The following is a 21,069-nucleotide window of genomic DNA, read 5'->3' on the forward strand; positions in this document are numbered from 1 at the left end:
TTTTAAGTGGGAGAACTTGCACAATTGGTGGCTGACTAAATACTTTTTTTCCCCACTGTATGTGTCTCCTGCTTTGTCCCACCGTATCAGTCCTAGTAAGTTATTCGAAGTTATCTTTTGTTTGTTTTTCTCCCCTCGGGGAGTTGTTTTGTTTTGCCTCCTGTTTTGAACATTAAATCTACTTACCTGGAGTTTTGCCTGGGGTGTTTCATTTGGGTCCTACAACATCTCCTCTGTGGCAAGGGGTAGTACCCCCAGCTCTACACATTTGAGACCGGAGTTCTAGCCCGGCTTGTGACAATAACGATAACTTGAAAACGAAATATGATAAAAAGTATTAAGGTGAAATGGGCCTTGCTTTGGTGTCATGTTTCAGGTAAGACACTTATTCCATCATAAGACATTGTCCGGGTTTTGGTGTGTTTTTTAGAGGACAAGCACGGAGCACCATACATTAGCGTAAGATAAGGTGTAATGCAATACATTATGACTGTTGTCCATTTTAATAGCCTATGTATTAATATATATATGTATATAGTATCTCTCCCTAACTATATAAACTATTTAAAATCATGCAGCAGTACACAAGATATTGTGGCCAGTTCTGAAGTTATAGGATGGTGCAACAAGTCATGCATGCAAAGAGCTTTTCTCCTCTTTTGTCCTGGTCAATTTTGACGAAGATTAATGTCTTTCTCTATTTTGTTATAGGTTAGGCCTACTGTAGGTTCTGACCGTTATAATGCTTGAACATGTATTTTTGTGATGATGTTAATTGATGTTAATTATAAAAAATAGGCTATAGGACTATCATAACAGTTTGAGGTGTTTTCCGACACTCGCAAAATGGTGTCAGCTAGATGCAAGAGTTTATTAAAAAAAATAATATGCGTTACAGCACTTTATTAAACAGTGTAAAAAGCTATAGGCTTTTCTAATCTTTTTTTTCTTTTTTATGTCAGTGTTTGCTTATACTGGATGAGCAGGAAAACAAATAGACAGAGAAACACAGAGCACCACGTTAATGTAGACATTTAGGACTGGTTTCCCGGACACAAATTAAGAATTTTGGAATTAAGAATGAATTTGGAACGTACATATAGAAATATGCTATGTAGAACAAAGATGCATCTGACATGTTGAAAAAGGAATAAAGTCTGCTCTATTCATGGGATTTCTATCTGCAATGTTCGAGATTGTTTTGCAACTTTATGTGGCCATGGTAACATTACCAGTAACATTACCTGCAACTCAATATTAGGAAGGTGTTCTTAATGTATTGTACACTCAGTGTATATTCTTTATATGTTTGTAATATTTCTGCTGTTGGGAAGAGAATAGGTATGCAGGAGGTGATGTATGTTTGTGCACATGGAAGTCTGATTTATGTTTACTATTGGTTAATCATCATTTTGACAATAACTAGACTAAATCATTATTCAAATGACAAAAATGTGACTTAATTATGTTTTAGTCAAAATCACTAAGACTACACTAAATTTTAAAAATAGTGCCAAAATCACACTGGTTTGGATAGGAAGAAACACTGTGCTGCTCTATTCATTGACTTATCTAAAGTGTTTGACACTGTCGACCATCCTTTACTAATTCAAAGATTGTCTGAACTTGGCCTGGATCAGATAACTTTGGTAGTTTTGTTAGCTATAGACTAGGTCATTCTTGTATGTTTTACTGTCTATGTAAATAATATTGGTCGATCTGCATTTTTTTTAAACGTACACCTGCATGCAGATGACACTGTTGTGTATGCTATTGCAGTTAAAACCAAGTACATGATGTTTTCCAATTCACTTGTATCTGATGATTTATGCATGTGTACATTGGATGCTGCCCATATTGATCGTGTCCCCTCTTATAAATATCTGGGCATCTGGATTGACGATAAGTTTATATTTTTAAAAGCATATGGATGAGTTAGTTAAGATGTTGAGAATAAAAATGGGCTTCTTCTTTATACAGTGCCTTCGGAAAGTATTCAGACCCCTTACATTTTTCCGCATTTTGTTACGTTACAGCCTTATTATAAAAATGATTAAATTGTTTTTTTCCCTCATCAATCTACACACAATACCCCATAATGACATAGCAAAAACAGGTTTTAAGACATTTTTGCTAATTTATATTTTTAAACTTACATATGACATTTACATAAGTATTTAGACCCTTTACTCAGTACTTTGTTGAAGTACCTTTAGCAGCGATTATAGCCTGAAGTCTTCTTGGGTATGACGCTACAAGCTTGGCACATCTGTATTTGGGGAGTTTCTCCCATTCTTCTCTGCAGATCCTCTCAAACTCTGTCAGGTTGGATGGGGAGCGTTGCTACACAGCTATTTTCAGGTCTTTGCGTTGCTACACAGCTATTTTCAATGGAAACAGAATGCACCTGAGCTCAATTTCGAGTCTCATAGCAAAGTGTCTGAATACTTATGTAAATAAGGTATTTCTGTAAAAAAAAATATATACATTTGCTAACATTTCTAAAAATCAGTTTTCGCTTTTTCATTATGGGGTATTGTGTGTAGATTGCGGTGACACCATTTATATGAATGCAACTGCTACTACACTGAAACCATTAGATGCAGTTTAGAACAGCACACTCTGCTTTATTATGGGTGACAGGTTCAGTACACATCATTGCATCCTATATCAGAAAGTAGGCTTGCCCTCCCCTAAGTCTCGTAGATCAATACGTTGCTCTCTTTTTGTTTATAAAGCCCTCTTGTGCAAACTTCCGTCATACCTTACTTCATTGTTAAATTACAGACATACGAATTACCAGACCTGATCACAGGGATGGCTTACTCTAGATGTCCCATTGATCACTACAGAATTACAGTAGGTAAATCTGCATTACGTTTTTTTCCGCCCCATATATGGAATGATCTGCAGAGCTCTCTTTACCTTGACGCTCTGGTGCCTCTAGGGCAATTCAGGTTGTACATTTTGTATAATTTGTGTACATGCAGGGCTCTCTTGCAAAATAGGTTTTGGTCTGAATGGGATTTGCCCGTCAAAATAAAGGTACAAAAAAATTAAGTAATAAAGGATTGTGTATTTTTTACAGTGATGGCATTTCAGTGATTGTGCAATTAACAGCAGAATAAGAATTTGCTGAGATAGTCTTTATTTCCATGTGAACTTAATTTTAGTGTGTACACTCTTAGAAAAAAAGGTGCTATCTAGAACCTAAAAGGGTTCTTCAGCTGTCCCCATAGGAGAACCCTTTGAAGAACCGTTTTTGGTTTCATCACATCAGGCCTTCACAGCTTTTCTTGATCGCTAAGACACTTTTAATTAAACGTTTCATGAAACTGATCTCCATCATAACCTAATGAGCACAACAGTATACTAAGTCACTCATTGCTTTCACACAAAATGCAAATGCTAAGCACATTTTTGCAAAACAGTAAACAAAACTCTCTACAAAATATGTAAATCTCAGTTGAGTAAATCATGTAAACATTTGGTGACAGCTGATACAAATTACACCCATGAATGTGAACCTTTTTTGCACATGTGCAAAACTTCTTTACACAATTGTTCAATCAGCAATTAGTCCTTTTTCATGCATTAAAATGGTCACTCACCTCTGAGTTGCTGTTTGCAAGGATGGACCAAGGAAGAGGCCGAGGGCAAGGACAAAGGAGAGGTAGAGGGGCCCATAGAGGAAGAGGGGTTCAGATGTGTGGAGGTGGAAAGTTTATGATTACCTTCTACATGACCAGATGTCCCTCCTAGACACAATGACTGCCTATTGTATGGCAATCACTGCAGAGGACTGCCAAGCGTGAATGCGCCATGCAAGGAGAGATTTTTCATCGCTGCACTGCATGGGAAAAAATCCAGTGTGATGTTGATGAAAACATGTGGCCTGATTGACAAGAACGAGTGGACTGAATGTGGTGTATATTGTATTGGTTTTGCCTTTTTTATTTTTTATTCTCTGTATATACTGTACAGCATAATTGAATTTGTAAAGGACAACATGGAAAAAGTTAAAAGAAAGCATTTTGTTTCTGGATATTCATGCTCTGAGTGACATTCTTTCTGCTTTGGTCATCTTTGGTAAAATCATCTTAGGAAAAAAAGAATACAGCCCATGCTGTGTGTTAGAAATTGCGTAATTCAAATCTGGTACTGGAACAAGAATCAAGAGATCTTTAATCCAAGCTAAATTTATTATATGCAAAATGTATGTATGATAAGTATGTTGGTTCGTATACGGGCTCACTGAAAAACCTCGCAGGGCAGACAGAGAGCTAAAAACATTGCTCCAGGTTCTTCCTCAAATACTCTGACAGAGAGTTTCCCACCTCTCTGCTGGCCAATCAGAGTAGAGACTTGAGCGTGGTTTAGACTTACTCAGCCAATCCGTTGACGCACTGGCTGTTGCCAGGCATAAGTCCTTATCATAACAACCTGTCTTGGTGAGAAGAGCCAGCTCCCCTAAACACCATTCCTACGTCCAAGGAAGGTTCACAGATCACAAAAAAGCAGTGTTCGTATCTGTGAGAAATACAAGTCTTATCTATTAGAAATACAAGTTTTATCTCATCCTAGCCCCTAACGTTCCTCACATGAATCACAGCCTGTTATGTGAAACAATTTATATCAGTATAGTTCAAACCTATGCTCCTCATTAATGCATTCCTTCTAAGCTATTCATCACTTCAATCCAATTATTAGAAAATAGAACCCAACAAGTGATAATATGTTTACTTATCTTTTATGGTGCATACTATTATTATAGTATCAGCAAATGCCAGATAAATATATAGGAAGTTTAACCATGTTAGGGTATATTGATAGTTGTCGTTACTATTTATTGGGCCATTGTGTAACGATTGATTGAAATAACTTTTCATTAGATAACAAGTTGTATGTTTTGATGGAGGTAGTTGATGTTGTGTCATGTATTTAATGTTTTGAGAGTCTTAATGCATTTTGCAAATGAAATGAGTCATTTTGGCCAACGTGTTTCAGTTGCGGCTGCATGTTAATTGTTTGGACACATTTTCTCAAGCATTCGAGAAAAACTGTAATTTGCTACATTGCTATGTTATTAGAGAAGAACTATGATATTTAAGTCAATGTGTTGATATTGAGTCTCTCTTTCTCTCCACAGTGCTCTGTGCAGCCCAGCATTCAGCCCAGCCAGAGACTCGGCAGGTGAAAGGCATCGTGGGAAAGTTTCTCTCTTTTCCAGAGAGGGTGTTAAAGTCTGGCAATTTACTTTATGGAGACCTTGGCAATATTGCACAGGTGTACTCTGGTAAACAAAGTAATACCAACCTTGTGAAGAGATTTAAATACCGCCTTCACTGGAACAATGTTACTGGATTCTTCACTTTGTCAGACCTACAAATAGAGGATTCTGGGGTTTATACCGTGGAGAATGCAGATGAAGTTGAAAAGAAGACGACACATACATTTCAGCTGACTGTGTACTGTAAGTGTGTGTGTGTGTGTGTGTGTGTGTGTGGGTGTGTGTTGTAAATGACAAAATCCTTAAAGTGGCAATCAGCAGTAGAAACGTTAATAAAGCGTTCTCCCCGCCCCTAGTTCTGTAAAAAGCTGAGGGATAGGGCTGGAGAAATGTAACCACTCTCAAATTCATAGACAGAGCTATGGATGCTAGGACTGATCAACCATTATATAAGAAGTATAGTTTTAACCATGTTTTGAGACTATATGGTGTTTGTTCACAATTTCTTTGTTTACAAACACCGGAGTAAAACAAGCTGATGGGTTCTCCTAAGCTCATGAGGCATTTATAAGTTATATTCTTCAAGAATCAATGGGTACATATCATTAATTTATAAGTCCAAAAATGGATATAACAACTGCTCTTTTCCACTTTAAAGATAAGTTCCATTTCAGCAATTCTCATTTTTTCATTATTTGTCTTCCAGATGATCTATCCAAACCTCAGGTGACGGTCCATGACAACAGCTCCTGTAGCGTGGTGTGTTCTGTGGAGAACGGGAGAGAGGTGACACTGTCCTGGTACAGAGGAGGGGAGATACTCAACCAGAGCAGCAGCCCTGACCTGAACATCACCCTCTCTCTACCTCTCAAGGTGGATGAACAGAACAGAGACTCTTACAGATGTGAGGCTGCCAACCCAGTCAGCAATGAGACCGCTGTTGTTCCAAATTCCTGTATAAAGAGTGATCCCTCCAAGGTGACAGGTAAAAAAAAAAAAAATGTACAGTAGCAATGGTAAATTGCTGATATCCAGACAATACCAAATTCAATATGAAACAATAAGTATGGTAGAGCTCATTTTATGAAACACAATGTTTTAATAAAAACATTGTTTTCTCTCTTTTTACTTTAGATGGTGATGAGAGGACTCGAGGTTGTCTTATTATTGCTGTAATCTGCGTTTTGTTTGCCTCCGGACTTGTTGGACTTGCAATCTATCTAAAGAAGGGTAGAAATGGACACTCACAAGGCAGGTATTTATCTTTTAGCAGGGTGAGGTCATTCTCCTTGTCAAAGTCAAACCTTTTTCAATTATCAAGGATAGTGTTTTGGAAAAGGTAGAACATTTTTGTCTGAACAACGGATGCAGGTCAAATGAAGTGGCATAGCTTCCACACTTCCTCTGCTTGGTCAGACAGTTACATTATCTCAGACCACTTCTCTAAATGTTGAAAAAGCAGAAGGCACATATACACAAGCACACTCTGACAATCATTACTTTTTAGCTTCTGTGGCGCCAAAAGGATTGCTAACACAGTCACAGGTATCCATAGTAACATGAGTCCTTAGTGTTTGCAGAACCTGTCTTGGGGGTGAGCATTTGTGCATATCTGCCAGTTACTCCCACCCACATTGTATATTTAATTTCCTTTATTTGCCTTTATAGATTCACCCGGAAGAAAGCAAGATGACATTCAGTATGCAGAGATAACTCACATTAAACCAGCAGATAACCAGGTTAGTAATAATGCTACAGGCTGATAAACATAGGAGACGTAATACAGCAGCTTTTGCAGCCCTCATGGCTACAACTATAGGATTTAGTTCTGTGCCAGTAGGTTAATGTGGTCTTGAGTTGCACAGACAACCTGAGTTTAATAACCTGCCTGATGTCATTGCAACCAGTTTTGCCCATATGATATGGTTGGGTTGCATAATGAGAAGCCACACAGCACATATTGTATTTACACTGAACAAAAATATAAATGCAACAGGTAGTGTTGGTCCCATGTTTCATGAGCTGAAATAAAATATCCCAGAAATGTTCCATATGCACATGAAGCTTATTTAACTCAAATTTTGTGCACAAATTCATTTCTCATTTGCCAAGATAATCCATCCACCTGACAAGTGTGAAATGTCAAGAAGCTGATTAAACAGTATGGTCATTACACAGGTGCACCTTGTGCTGGGGACAATAAAAGGCCACTCTAAAATGTGTAGTTTTGTCACACAACACAATGCCTAAGATGTCTCACGTTTTGAGGGAGCGTGCAATTGGCATGCTGACTGCAGGAATGTCCACCAGAGCTGTTGCCAGATAATGAAATGTTAATTTCTCTACCATAAGCCGCCTCCAACGTAGTTTTAGAGAATGTTGCAGTACATCCAACCTGCCTCAGGAGTATTTCTGTCTGTGAAAAAGCCCTTTTGTGGGGAAAAACTCATTCTCATTTTCTGGGCCTGGCTTTCGCGTGGGTGGACCTAACTCAGTAAAATCTTTGAAATTGTTGCATTTATAGTTTTTGTTCAGTATAGTAATGCCTTTGATCTTCCCGTGTCTTGAACAGTATTTGTCAAGTCTGTGGACTTTTAAGCTTGGCTTCTTGGTTCCTCCCACTACCTTTAGGAATGGTTTTAGATGTGTGTTGTGTTGACTGTTGAGTTACATACTGCAGAGCAATGAGACAAAGTATCTAATAATGAAACATATTACTCTTTTTTTTATTTGTCTTATTTTTTTGATTTCCTACACCTTTTCTCGCCCCTCCCCTCTCTGCCCCTCTTTCCTTGTCCCTCTCAATCCTTCCCTCCCTACCTCCTTCCCTCTCCCTGTCTAGGAGGAGCGAACAGCTATACCAGAACTGGATCCGCTTAGAGACAACCCTAACCTGACATCCGTTTATTATCACAGTTATATCGCATGGCGAACAGCGATGACGTTGACACTGCATGAAAGAGAGAGAAAACCGGAAGTTACTGAGAGGGTGACATGATAATTCACATCCAAGAGAAGGCGTTAAATCCTAAAGAGGACATTAAGACAAAATTATAGTAAATATTCATCTAGAAAACATAATGGAGGCACAGTTGTTACTGGAGAAAATTCCAATATAACCATTGCACTGTTGTTATTTCAGACTTCCTTTGTTGGTCATTCTCACAGTCTTTTGTTGAATTGGGGCCTTGATGAGATTCACTGACACAGACAAATTCAATAGCTATGCCTAGGGTTTTTAGTAGGATTATCCCTCTTTTCAAGTGCACATTGTCCCAATTTATAGGTTAAAACAAATGGAACCTATCTTTTAATCAAATTCACTAGTGTGTTTGCTATGCTAATGCTGGGCCAAAGCTTCTTTTCAGTATTGTCTGTTCTGTTTAAATGTAGGTGCCTCCCCTGTATCTTTTTATAGCTGGTCATTGTTTAGCTAGCCATTGGATAGCAGCTGTGTACATACAAAGCAGATGTTTGGTGAGAAAGCCACATATTCCTTAGAGGCAATGGCTATTAGGCTACGTTGGAAACAAAAAGTCAACAAGTAAATTTTTTCCTTTCACCATGTAGATCCTATTGAAACATTTCTAAGGGGTAGGTCTTTATTTGCCTTTTGACTCAGAAAGTGATCTTTGGTGACATTTTACTCATTTATTTTCACAAAATGCAGAAATGAGTGTAGTGCAGGTCTTGCTTGGACAACAACTGCGTTCATGCAGTTTGAATGTACAAAATTAACAGTTTAGTTTATTATGATGGACCATTTATTGCTTTTCCTTGTCTAAACAGTATGTAGCTCATCATCTCTTAATAATACAATCACTCCCTCCTGCATGCTCCTGCAGACACTCCTTCTATTACAGCATTTTGTGCTCCAAATATGTTTGCCCACATATATAACTGTGAAAAAATACCAAATCTACTGACAGCCTCCAGTGTAACAACTCACGATGGTATTTCATTTTTATACAGTTCTATTTCAGAGTAGTTACTGAGACTGAATATTATTATTTTATATTAATATATTATATTAAGATAATATAATTCACATTTCACTATTCTAAAATAAGCTTATTACTTATTCAAACTGATAGTGTACTGAGCTTTTTTTGTTGTACTGAGCTTCAATATATTAAGTCAGACTTACCCATACATTCCATACATTTCCTAATGTTAAATGGTCGTCAATCCCCCATACATGCTTGAAAAATATACTTACCTTATCACAACCCAAAATATGATTTAAGTTGACTCCATTGTTTATATTTTTGTTGTCATTTGAGTTTTTGTAAACAAAGAATGTATTACTACAATAACTTTTGAAAACTGTTAGTCTTTGCATCCATAGCTGCAGTCAAGAGTTTGAGATTGGCACAATTTCTCCAGATTCTGGTTTTAAAGTTTGACCTAGATAGTTTGTGTTTATGTATTGATATGTAGGCTACGTGTGCCTTTTTTTTATTGATGTTGTTCTGTCCTTGAGCTGTTCTTGTCTATTAATGTGTTCTGTATTTTGTCATGTTTTGTGTGGACCCCAGGAACAGTAGCTGCTGCTTTTGCAAAAGCTAATGGGGATCCTAATAAAATACCAAATACCAAATGTAGCCTATTTCTAGGGTCAAACTAAGAGGGACCACTGTAATTGTTTGGTGGTTTTCAAGTGTGTTTCTCTATTTGAGTTTAAGTGTATTTGGGACGTTTTGTCCAATTACTTTTAATGCCAGGCAGCTGTACATTTCTAATTTGAAAAGAATGATGACGAATCCTATTAAAGTTCAAGAAATTGCTTTCAAGGAAACACTGTTTTTCTTCTAACGTATTTCCCCATCTAGTGGTTGATCGTTTTTATCATCTAGTTGTTGAATGGTTTCATATTTCAGCATACTGTACTGTGCATACTACACTATTTTGTACTCTGAGCCAGTGTGCTGTATATTGTAAGTGTAACTTAAATCATTTGTCAGCTAAATGTTCTCATACCTTTCTATGCTTTTACGTTTTGACTGTGGTCATGCATTCTTGTGCCAATTGATATTTTATATAAAAACATGTCTTGTAAATTATGTTATTTTTAATTGGATTTGGTCAGAAAATATGAGTGCCTCATTTATCATTCTGTGCAAATTCAGATTGTTCAATGTTGGGAGTTCAGTGTTTTGTTACAGGAAATTAGTATCAAACACAGATTAGCCATACAGTCTTTCAGTCTGCAGCAGCATGGACAGGGTGGTGAGTACCTTTACATTTTCACTTTGATTTCTGATCTATAGCATTATGGTCAATATGAACAACTCCTTTTGGCTCCCCCTAAAACAAAGATGTTTCTGCAGCCCACACTGACAACCCCTCCTTCTTGTGCAGAGGTTTCTGGGTGTTGAACTTTTTCACCAGAAACCAGCCCATATGTATAATTAATGAAGTGTAGAAAATATATTTAGTGAACAAAGTGTAAACCAAATTAAGTAGAGCCTATACGTTGTGAATCATGTATTAATATCATCAAGGAACTCAGGGAACAGACAAGACAACAAGATTCAGATTGGGGGACATTCTATAGGCCTAATATAGGAGAGCTGGCAGAACAGTCGTCCTGTACTAAAATGTAAACGTTTCATCTTAATATTGATTAATTTAATGAAGATACCGTGCAAATAATTGTCTTACAAACGTTCAGATAAAGTGGTCTGACAAATCAACACCATCTATAAATGTTATATTCAACACACACTCTCAATTTTACATCTCCTCTTCTCTCCATCTGTATTCTCCACAGTATAACCCCAGAATCTTCTATCTGAAAGTCACAGAGTAGATCTCTCTGCACAGAGTAGGTAACGTAGATATCTCAGGATCAGTGGCGGCTCCTGAAAAAATTCTCAGGGGGGGCAATTTTTCTGATGATTTAGGTGACCTACACACATTTTAAAAAAGATATGTCCAGCAACAACATGAAGACAGGGGCAGCATATAAGTCAATGCCAGAAGCATTTATTGACTGATCTCAAAAGTGTTGGCTTACAAAAGCAAAATAAGTTATCACAGTAAAAATAATCAAGGGTGTTCTTTCACATTCCTCAACACTGCATAAACAATATGCATTTCCATACACAAATGAAATATCAGCTGAAAATACAGCATCTTGGTATTTGTTCAGATTGCAGGATCAACAAGAGCTTTTACCACATTTTTTACCTCATGGTTGAATTGGAAATATGTGCACCTGAGCATAATTCACAACAAGCAAGCAGGAGCTTTTGATAGAGGCTACTGAAAACATTGATGCAAGTTATTGGTAATAAGAAATTTTTATAGACTTCCATATTCTGCCCTCTTGTATAGATTTGTGAAAATGAACAGTGATATACATTTTGCCTGAAAACAGAATTTGAAAATAATTTCTAGAAAAGGTAAACACAGCTATCTGTATGGCTTTGTAAAAATGAACAACCATATTCTGGCCAATTGTATAGATTTGTAAATATGAACAACCATATTCTGGCCAATTGTATAGATTTGTAAATATGAACAACCATATTCTGGCCAATTGTATAGATTTGTAAATATGAACAACCATATTCTGGCCAATTGTATAGATTTGTAAAAATGAACATGAACAGATTATTATTATTTTTTTTACTTTTTTTAAAATGAAAAATAACTATTTTAAACAACATCAACTGTGAACTGATTTGGGCGTGTTTGTGTTAAAGAGACAGACAGGGAGGGACAAAGAGAGAGAGAGGCTACATTACTTGTACTGAAACTGTTCTAGCTTGCTGCATGATCAAATTCAGCTGATGCGCATAGCAATGCACGTAATGTGCATTCTTGAAATGCTCACGCACCTTTTGCTGCACACCAGCCTTCTCTCCCCTCATCACACTGGCTCCATCGTAAGCTTGCGCAATGAGTTTGACTTTCTCGTCGTCGGCAAAAAGACCATTCAGTCTCTCCAAAAGCACACTGGCGATTGAGACTGAGGTTGATTCCGAGATGGGAAGGAACTCAAAAAAGCGCTCCTGCACTTTTGTGGTTGCTATCTATGTACCTCAGCACAAGCATCAGCTGTCTCTGTGTAAAAACGTCCGTGGTCTCGTCAGCTTGGATAGCTACGAAGTTCGTCGACTTCACCTCCTCCACAATATGTTCCCTCATGACCGCTAGCATACACTCCAGTAGCTCGTTTTGAATGGTCTTTGATGTGAACTTCTTTTAAAGAGACAATCGAGTTGCACTGAACGCTAGCCATCTTTGATAGTAGTACGTGAATTGATTGACGCTGCTACCCGCTCTTTTCTTAGTTACGTTCATGGTTATGTTACGTATGACGAAAGCGCGTAAGTGCAAGCCCTCAGAAACCCATAGAGATTGTATTGAAAGCTCTGATATTTGAAAAAAAATAGATTTAACATGAGAGTCTATGAGATACTTCTGGGGCGATTTTCAACCTGACTGAAATCGCCCAAAAACGGGCGGGGCCATTTGAAGCACGACTTTAGCCTGATTGGACATTTAGTGGCAGATCAGACGTCTAGATTAGAACACTGATAACTACTGTTGCCGTGATATAATTGATTCGAAAAAAAATCCCTTCCTTTTCCCGTTTGGCAGTGCGTCGCCCATATCGCCCTAATGAACACACCGCCCCTGCTCAGGATCGACACAGTTGTCACAAAGTACAGTATATATTATATACTGTACGTAAGCTACAACATTTAGAGTCTGTGTTTTTTCCAGTTTAAACACCCCAAAACTTTTTTTGCTCATGCTACATCACTCGTCGTGAAACTAACTGCAGCATTTTCACCCATCTCACTTGTCTGCCCATGACCTATTTAACAAAGCACATTACCTGTTCCTCAACCACTCGTCTCTCGCTCTACCATCTGGCCCCTACATGACAGATAGACAATGACCACGTAATCACAGGAAACCACAAACATTTTCTGTTGATAGTGGAGCAGTCTAACTAACCTTTAACATGCAGTGTAAATACATGCCTACTTTGGATGAAATGTATGAGTGAAAAGCTGATCGGTATTACATTTTAATATATTGGTTGGGCATATCCTGCATAGATAGATGCATTGCATTCGGAAAGTATTCAGACCCCTTTACTTTTTCCACATTTTGTTACATTACAGCCTTATTCTAAAATAGATTAAGTCGTTTTTCCCATCAATCTACACACAATACCCCATAAAGACGAAGCAAAAACAGGTTTTTAGAAACTCGAAATTGAGCTCAGGTGCATGATGTTTCCATTCAACTCAGTTCAATTCTAATGATAGATTAATCAGTTAAGTCACAGATACAGTAAATGTGTAGTTTATAATCCTTGTTCCACAAGTCTGTGAATCAAAACAACTAATCAAGTGTTGGCATACTCTGTAGATATTGTGTCAGACTGGACTCAATGGACAGACGTTTGGTATTTTATGTAAATCTTTGCACCTCCAATAGGTAATATTGATTATAAAGACAGAAGGTTACTTAAGACAGAAATTATAAGAGGAAGGTTGGTTGGGGAGGATGAGTGGGGCGTATATTGCGACCGTCTAGCAATCAAAATGTTGTGTGTTCGAGCCGCGTCAGGGTCAACTGTAGCATTTTAGCTTACCCTTCCCCTTACCATTATTATAACTTTAACCCAATTCACCTAACCTTTTACGTAAATTATCCTAACCTTTGTCGTTAGTTTTCCTAACCACTAAAGTAAATTCTCCCCATAATTCTCCTTTGTTGTTACAACACAACAAGCAACCTGGTCTCAGAGAAAGACATATAATACTATACTTCCTCCAAGATGTATGATAAGTTACTCATCCAATTTGTAAGAACTATGATACTATCCTCTAGTTTGTGTGATATTATACGACCGCTATTTAATTCATAATGTAACCTAACATAAAGTAATCTATTATAATAAATGGTGGGGAAGAGATTTATATATTAATCTAATGAATTCCCCTGAGGCCAGGTTTCAGGTACAGTGCAGACAACTACCTTTAAGAGCTTCCTTCTCCCATGAGAGCTCAATTGAAAACCCTATTTACCTCGCTCTCTTTATATATCGTTCTCTCTCTCCAACAGAAGTAAACAAAGGAATGGTTTGCAGTGATGCAAATAAAACACATTGTTTCAATACAACAAACCAACAACCTATAGTTAAAATAGTAGGAAACATCAATGTTGCAATGAAATTAAGATAATTAATTAAATTAGTCTATCTACTCAAACTCTGCACCATTTCTCTTACATCAACATAAATAGATTATTCTTTAATTATTATATGATAGACAAAATTAGTTATTTATTAATTATGTTTTTGGGGGGGAATATGGAAAACCCTTTCCCAAGATGTTGAATAGGACGCATGACTGACTGCAAGACTAATTCCCCTATCTGGACTAGGACTACCCTAATCAATAAAGCATCCATATCGTATGCCTATGCAATGTCCTTTCATTTTAATTATATTATTAGGACATACAGGACTACATTTAAGGTTTACGTGTAGCGGTAAAATAGGCTTCTGGTATGTTGAGCACAAATAGTTGCTCTAACATAATTTCCATCATGTTAGGCTTTTATTTTACACAATTTATATTAAATCAGTCATTTATATATTCATAGTAGTTATTGCAATCAATAAACCAAATGCACATCATTTAAGTAAATAAAAGTAAACATAGGCCTACATACCAACAAGACATACCAGCCTCAACTTAACTTTAGCCCTCCATAGCAGGTCCTAATGGTTAGACCTTACAGGTGCACGTGAGATCTCAACAGACCTGGTCTCACCACCAACCTAACCTCTCTCTCCCTCTGGAGGTAGAGAGAGAACATTACAACTCCATTTACAGCTGTGTAGCTGCCGACCCTGTCAGTAACCAGACCATCACCGTCAACATCACTACACCCTGTGAAGATGGAGACCCGGGAGATGAGGAAGGTAAGATCAATCATTATCCATTATTGCCATCAGCTCTGAGCTCAATAAACTATTGTATAAATCTATTTTGAGAGGAAGGCTTAGTAGACTTGTTGTATTGTGATTAACCTGAGTTTAGATTGGTCAAGAGCACCTTCTATTGGAGAAAATATAGAATTTCACTGTGAACTTATACAATTATATACTAGCACTTGTGGACCCCAGGAAGAATATCTGCTGATTCTTCAACAGCTAATGGGGATCCGAATACAATTAAAACTGTTTGCGGTTTGCATAACCTTGTATGCTTCTGTGTTCTATTATGTGAGGTACACTATATATGTATTGCATTTGTTTTTCACCCACACAACAAAGATGAGAGACATGGATGAAGATACTCTTATCCCAGCAGCCTTTGTGGTGTTCTTCAAAGGACAAAAAGCCATTTTAAAACCGTCCCGCAACTTCTGCAGTGTCTACAGACATCCCCCAAATGTAACTTGACCTACTAATTTGAATCTCTTTTGAATATTGGCCAACTGACAGAGCTTGCGTTTCCTCTTTAACTTGGGAAACACCCCCATGATGTGTCATGTTTTATTTCACCTTTATTTACCCAGGTTAGTCTCATTGTGATAAAATCTATTTTTCAAGAGAGACCTTGTCCAACCAAGAAAGCAGCAGGGGGGAACAATGTTTGAGACAAATATCAAACATGCTGTAACAATTTACAGACTTAGACACACCATAAAAAAAAGACAATTGACGTAGACACACATACATTTCAATTACAGAAACATACAATCGTAATAGATAAAAAATATATCATATGTACCACCGCATCAAGTCCGAATGACAATCACATTACTTAGTAACATGTGAGTCTACCAAACGTTTAAACTCCAAGGAATCAAGATCCTGGAGTTTCAAGCTGGTCTGGACAGAATTACAAGACCACAGATGTCACGGTCGTCTAGCAGCGAAGGAGACCAAGGCGCAGCGTGTGCAAGAAACATGACTTTATTAATTAAAGTTTCGAACTACAAACAAAAGACGACTCATGAAGTCCACGGTTACACTGACCGAAACGGAACAAAAACCCACAACACCCAAAGGAAAACATACAGATTAAATATGGCTCCCAATCAGAGATAACGAGCAGACAGCTGACACTCGTTACCTCCGATTGGGAGTCACATGACTACACAAGAACTAACCAAAACCACTCACACCCAAATGAACACACCCTATTCCCAACATAACCAAAACAAAACCCAACAAAACGAATACACCCTGGCTCAAATACAAGTCCCGGAGCCAGAGTGTGACAGTACCCCCCCCTAAAGGCGCGGACTGCGACCGCGCCTCAACTAGGGCTAACCAAGGGAGGGCTGGGTGGGCATACCTCTTCGGCGGTGGTTCTGGCTCTGGTCGTGGTCCCCACCCCACCATAGTCACTACCCGCTTTCGTAGCCTCCTCCAAATGACCACCCTCCAACTTAACCCCACCGGATTAAGGGGCAGCACCGGACTAAGAGGCAGCACCGGACTAAGGGGCAGCACCGGACTAAGGGGCAGCACCAGGATAAGGGGCAGCACCAGGATAAGGGGCAGCACCGGGATAAGGGGCAGCACCGGGCTAAGGGGCAGCACCGGACTAAGGGGCAGCACCGGACTGAATGGCGGATCCTGGCTGGCTGGCTCTGGCGGATCCTGGCTGGCTGGCGGATCCTGGCTGGACGGCTCTGGCGGATCCCGGCTGGACGGCTCTGGCGGATCCTGGCTGGACGGCTCTGGCGGATCCTGGCTGTACGGCTCTGGCGGATCCTGGCTGGACGGCTCTGGCGGATCCTGTCTGGCGGAAGGCTCTGGCTGATCCTGGCTGGACGGCTCATGGCTGGCTGACGGATCTGGCTGCTCATGGCTGGCTAACGGATCTGGCTGCTCATGGCTGGCTGAAGGATCTGGCTGCTCATGGCTGGCTGACGGATCTGGCTGCTCATGGCTGGCTGACGGATCTGGCTGCTCATGGCTGGCTGACGGATCTGGCTGCTCATGGCTGGCGGAAGGCTCTGGCTGATCCTGTCTGGCGGAAGGCTCTGGCTGATCCTGTCTGGCGGAAGGCTCTGGCTGATCCTGTCTGGCGGACGGCTCTGAAGGCTCATGGCAGACGGGCGGCTTTGCAGGCTCAGTACAGACGGGCAGTTCAGACGGCGTTGGGCAGACGGGCAGTTCAGGCGCCGTTGGGCAGACGGGCAGTTCAAGCGCCGTTGGGCAGACGGGCAGTTCAGGCGCCGTTGGGCAGACGGGCAGTTCAGGCGCCGTTGGGCAGACGGCAGACTCTGGCCGGCCGAGACGCACTATAGGCCTGGTGCGTGGTGCCGGAACTGGAGGTACCGGGCTGAGGACACGCCTCTCAGGGCTAGTGCGGGGAGAAGGAACAGGGCATGCTGGACCCTGGGGACGCACATAAGGCCTAGTGCGTGGTGCCGGAACTGGTGGTCCTGGGCTGAGGACACGCGCCCCTGGCTTGGTGCGTGGAGGAGGACTGGGCCTTACCAGGCTGACGACTCGCCCCCCTGGCTTGGTGCGAGTGGCAGGAACAGGCCGGGCCGGGCTGGCGACGCGCACCGTATCCCTGGTGCGAGTGGCATGAACAGGCCGGGTCGGGCTGGCGACGCGCACCGTATCCCTGGTGCGAGTGGCCGGAACAGGCCGGGCCGGGCTGGCGACGCGCACCGTATCCTTGGTGCGTGGAGCAGGAACAGGCCGGGTCGGGCTGGCGACGCGCACCGTATCCCTGGTGCGAGTGGCCGGAACAGGCCGGGCCGGGCTGGCGACGCGCACCGTATCCCTGGTGCGAGTGGCATGAACAGGCCGGGTCGGGCTGGCGACGCGCACCGTATCCCTGGTGCGAGTGGCCGGAACAGGCCGGGCCGGGCTGGCGACGCGCACCGTATCCTTGGTGCGTGGAGCAGGAACAGACCGGGCAGGGCTGTCGACGCACACCGTATCCTTGGTGCGTGGAGCAGGAACAGGCCGGGCAGGGCTGTCGACGCACACCGTATCCTTGGTGCGTGGAGCAGGAACAGGCCGGGCAGGGCTGTCGACGCACACCGTATCCTTGGTGCGTGGAGCAGGAACAGGCCGGGCTGGGCTGGCGACGCACACCGTAGGCTTCGTACGTGGAGTAGGAACATGCCGGTCCGTACTGGGAACACACACCACTGGCCTTAACCGGGGATCAGGAACGGGCCGGACCGGACTGGTAACACACCTCAGTCTCTCACGCCGTGCCTCAACTACTTCCCTCCCTCTACTCGCCAATGGCTCCCGTAATCCGGTAGCCTTCTCTCCACGTCTCCCTGTGGCAGCCTCCTGCTGCCCAGCCGCCCAAGCCATGTGCCCCCCCCAAAAAACTTTTTGGGGTTGCCTCTCGTCCTTCCAACGATGGCCCTGCTGACGCCGTTGCTCCTCTCTCGCCAGGGCCTTGATCCTCCCCCAAGGTCCCTTGCCCCCGAGCATGTCCTCCCAGGACCACGATTTGCCCACCTGGGCCATCGCCAGCCTCTCGATCTCCTTACCCGGCGCTTCCTCCCATGTCCAGCTGTCTTGCTCCTGGACACGCTGCTTGGTCCTTTTACGGTGGGTTTTTCTGTCACGGTCGTCTAGGAGCGAAGGAGACCAAGGCGCAGCGTGTGCAAGAAACATGACTTTATTAATTAAAGTTTCGAACTACAAACAAAAGACGACTCATGAAGTCCACGGTTACACTGACCGAAACGGAACAAAAACCCACAACACCCAAAGGAAAACATACAGATTAAATATGGCTCCCAATCAGAGATAACGAGCCGACAGCTGACACTCGTTACCTCCGATTGGGAGTCACATGACTACACAAGAACTAACCAAAACCACACACACCCAAATGAACACACCCTATTCCCAACATAACCAAAACAAAACCCAACAAAACGAATACACCCTGGCTCAAATACAAGTCCCGGAGCCAGAGTGTGACAACAGAGCTTAGTTGATAAAACACTTTTTGCATGATCAGTTCTGATTTTAGTAACCGTTAAAAGTAGTGAGACATTAACTGGTATTTATTTTCTGACCTTGTCAAAGAAGAACAGCGATAAAGTGGCAGTTTTCCCAAAATGTCTTTATAGATCATAGTATAACTATGTTTAATCCTAAATAGAGTCAACGACGACCAGCCAACAGCACTATAGAGATCACAGTGATGTGTCAGATGCTTTTGGTTGGTAATAAACCTAAGAGCTGCATGATACACAAAATCAATTGCCTTCAGGGTTGTGCTTGAGGTCTGTATATTAATTACATCACAGTAGTCCAAGACAGACAGGAATGTAAACCTATTCTAAACTTGATCTTCTTTACCAGGTTCTCAACATGATTAGTGAAGCTCAGCTTCTCATCTATCCAAACTCCCAGATACTTGTACGTCCTCACTTGCTCTATGGAATTTCCTTCCAAGGTAGTAAGGACATGGTTTTCAGAGTGTTTATTATTGGAAAATACCCTGTATTTTGTTTTAGAAGAATTTAGAAGAAGCTTCAAATCATACAGATTCTGTTGAAGGATGTTAAAAGCTGTTTGAGCTTTTTCAAAAGCCAAAGTCAAACTGCTGCCCCTTGAATAGAGAACAGTGTCATCCGCATAAAAATGTACGTTACATCAAATCAAATCGAATGTATTGGTCACATACACATATTTAGCAGATGTTATTTCGGGTGTAGCAAAATGTTTGTGTTCCTAGCTCCAACAGTGCAGTAATATCTAACCATTCAGAACAATACACACAAATGTCACGAGTTGCAAAGCCAGAACCCAGAAGCAGACCAGGACAAGGTAAGTTGAAACGAAGGTGAGTGTTTATTTACAATTCAAGAGTGATGCTGAATAATCCAGGGAACAGAGCGGAAGGCGTTGATTAGTTGTTGGGGGTGCAGTGGTTGATCCCATCATGGGTCGGCAGCCGCCGACCACCAGGCAGAGGTTGGATGAAGGTTCCGGACGGGTGACTGCAGATGGAACAAAACGGAGGTAAGTAAACAACAAGGTGCAAAAACAACAAAACTAACGCTAGGCTCTAAGACTGATACTCTGGTAAACCTACTGTTCATGGCTAACGATCCGGCAGGGAATGGATGTTAGGCCAGAGCCTAAGAAGGGTGATGATCAGGACCAGGTGTGCAGATTGCTGATGGGATGCAGGTGCGGAAATCAAGAGAGCTCCCCGGAGCGTTCCAGAACCCTCGGGAAACTGGAGATCACGAGCAGAAAAAACTAGTCCACAGACAGGACCCGACTCAGACTGCCGGGATCGTTACAGTACCCCCCTCCGACGAACGCCACCGGGCGGACTCCCGGAGCGCCAGGATGGAGGCGGTAGAAGTCACGGATGAGGTCAGCATCTAGGATCTGTCGCCGCGGAATCCAACTCCTCTCTTCAGGACCATACCCCTCCCAGTCCACGAGATACTGGAAACCCCGGCCCCGCCGTCTGGAATCCATGATTCGTCGCACCGTGTAGGCAGGACCACCTCCGATCATCCGAGGAGGAGGAGGAGGAGGCGGAGGAGGCAACAGAGGACTGAGGAAAACCGGCTTGAGGCAGGAGACATGAAAGGTGGGATGGACTCTGAGCGTCCTCGGTAGTTTGAGTCGAACTGCCACTGGATTGATCACCTTCTCCACCACAAACGGACCAATGAACTTCGGTAACAACTTCCTAGACTCAGTCCGTAACGGAAGATCCCGTGTGGCCAACCAGACCCTATCTCCGATGGTATAGGTGGGAGCGGGGATCCGGCGACGATTCGCCTGGAGCTGATACCGGTCCGAAACTCTAAGGAGTGCCTTTCTGGCCCGA

The 21,069-nt window shown here is 41.7% G+C and overlaps 1 protein-coding gene across 1 annotated transcript in view; it reads left to right on the forward strand.

Moving 5' to 3' along the window:
• The first annotated feature begins 301 nt into the window (after positions 1–301).
• The window catches only part of LOC121557893 (SLAM family member 9-like), a 56,274-nt gene continuing 35,506 nt past the window's right edge, over positions 302–21,069 (forward strand). The window contains exons 1-5 of the mRNA XM_041871351.2: positions 302–376; positions 5,150–5,473; positions 5,937–6,215; positions 6,365–6,485; positions 6,899–6,969. Of these exons, the coding sequence (XP_041727285.1) occupies positions 325–376; positions 5,150–5,473; positions 5,937–6,215; positions 6,365–6,485; positions 6,899–6,923 (801 nt within the window). The 5' untranslated portion in view covers positions 302–324 and the 3' untranslated portion in view covers positions 6,924–6,969. The remainder of the gene's footprint in view (positions 377–5,149; positions 5,474–5,936; positions 6,216–6,364; positions 6,486–6,898; positions 6,970–21,069) is intronic.

This window comes from Coregonus clupeaformis, chromosome 22, assembly GCF_020615455.1.
Source record: "Coregonus clupeaformis isolate EN_2021a chromosome 22, ASM2061545v1, whole genome shotgun sequence".
In the NCBI taxonomy this organism is placed as follows: domain Eukaryota; kingdom Metazoa; phylum Chordata; class Actinopteri; order Salmoniformes; family Salmonidae; genus Coregonus; species Coregonus clupeaformis.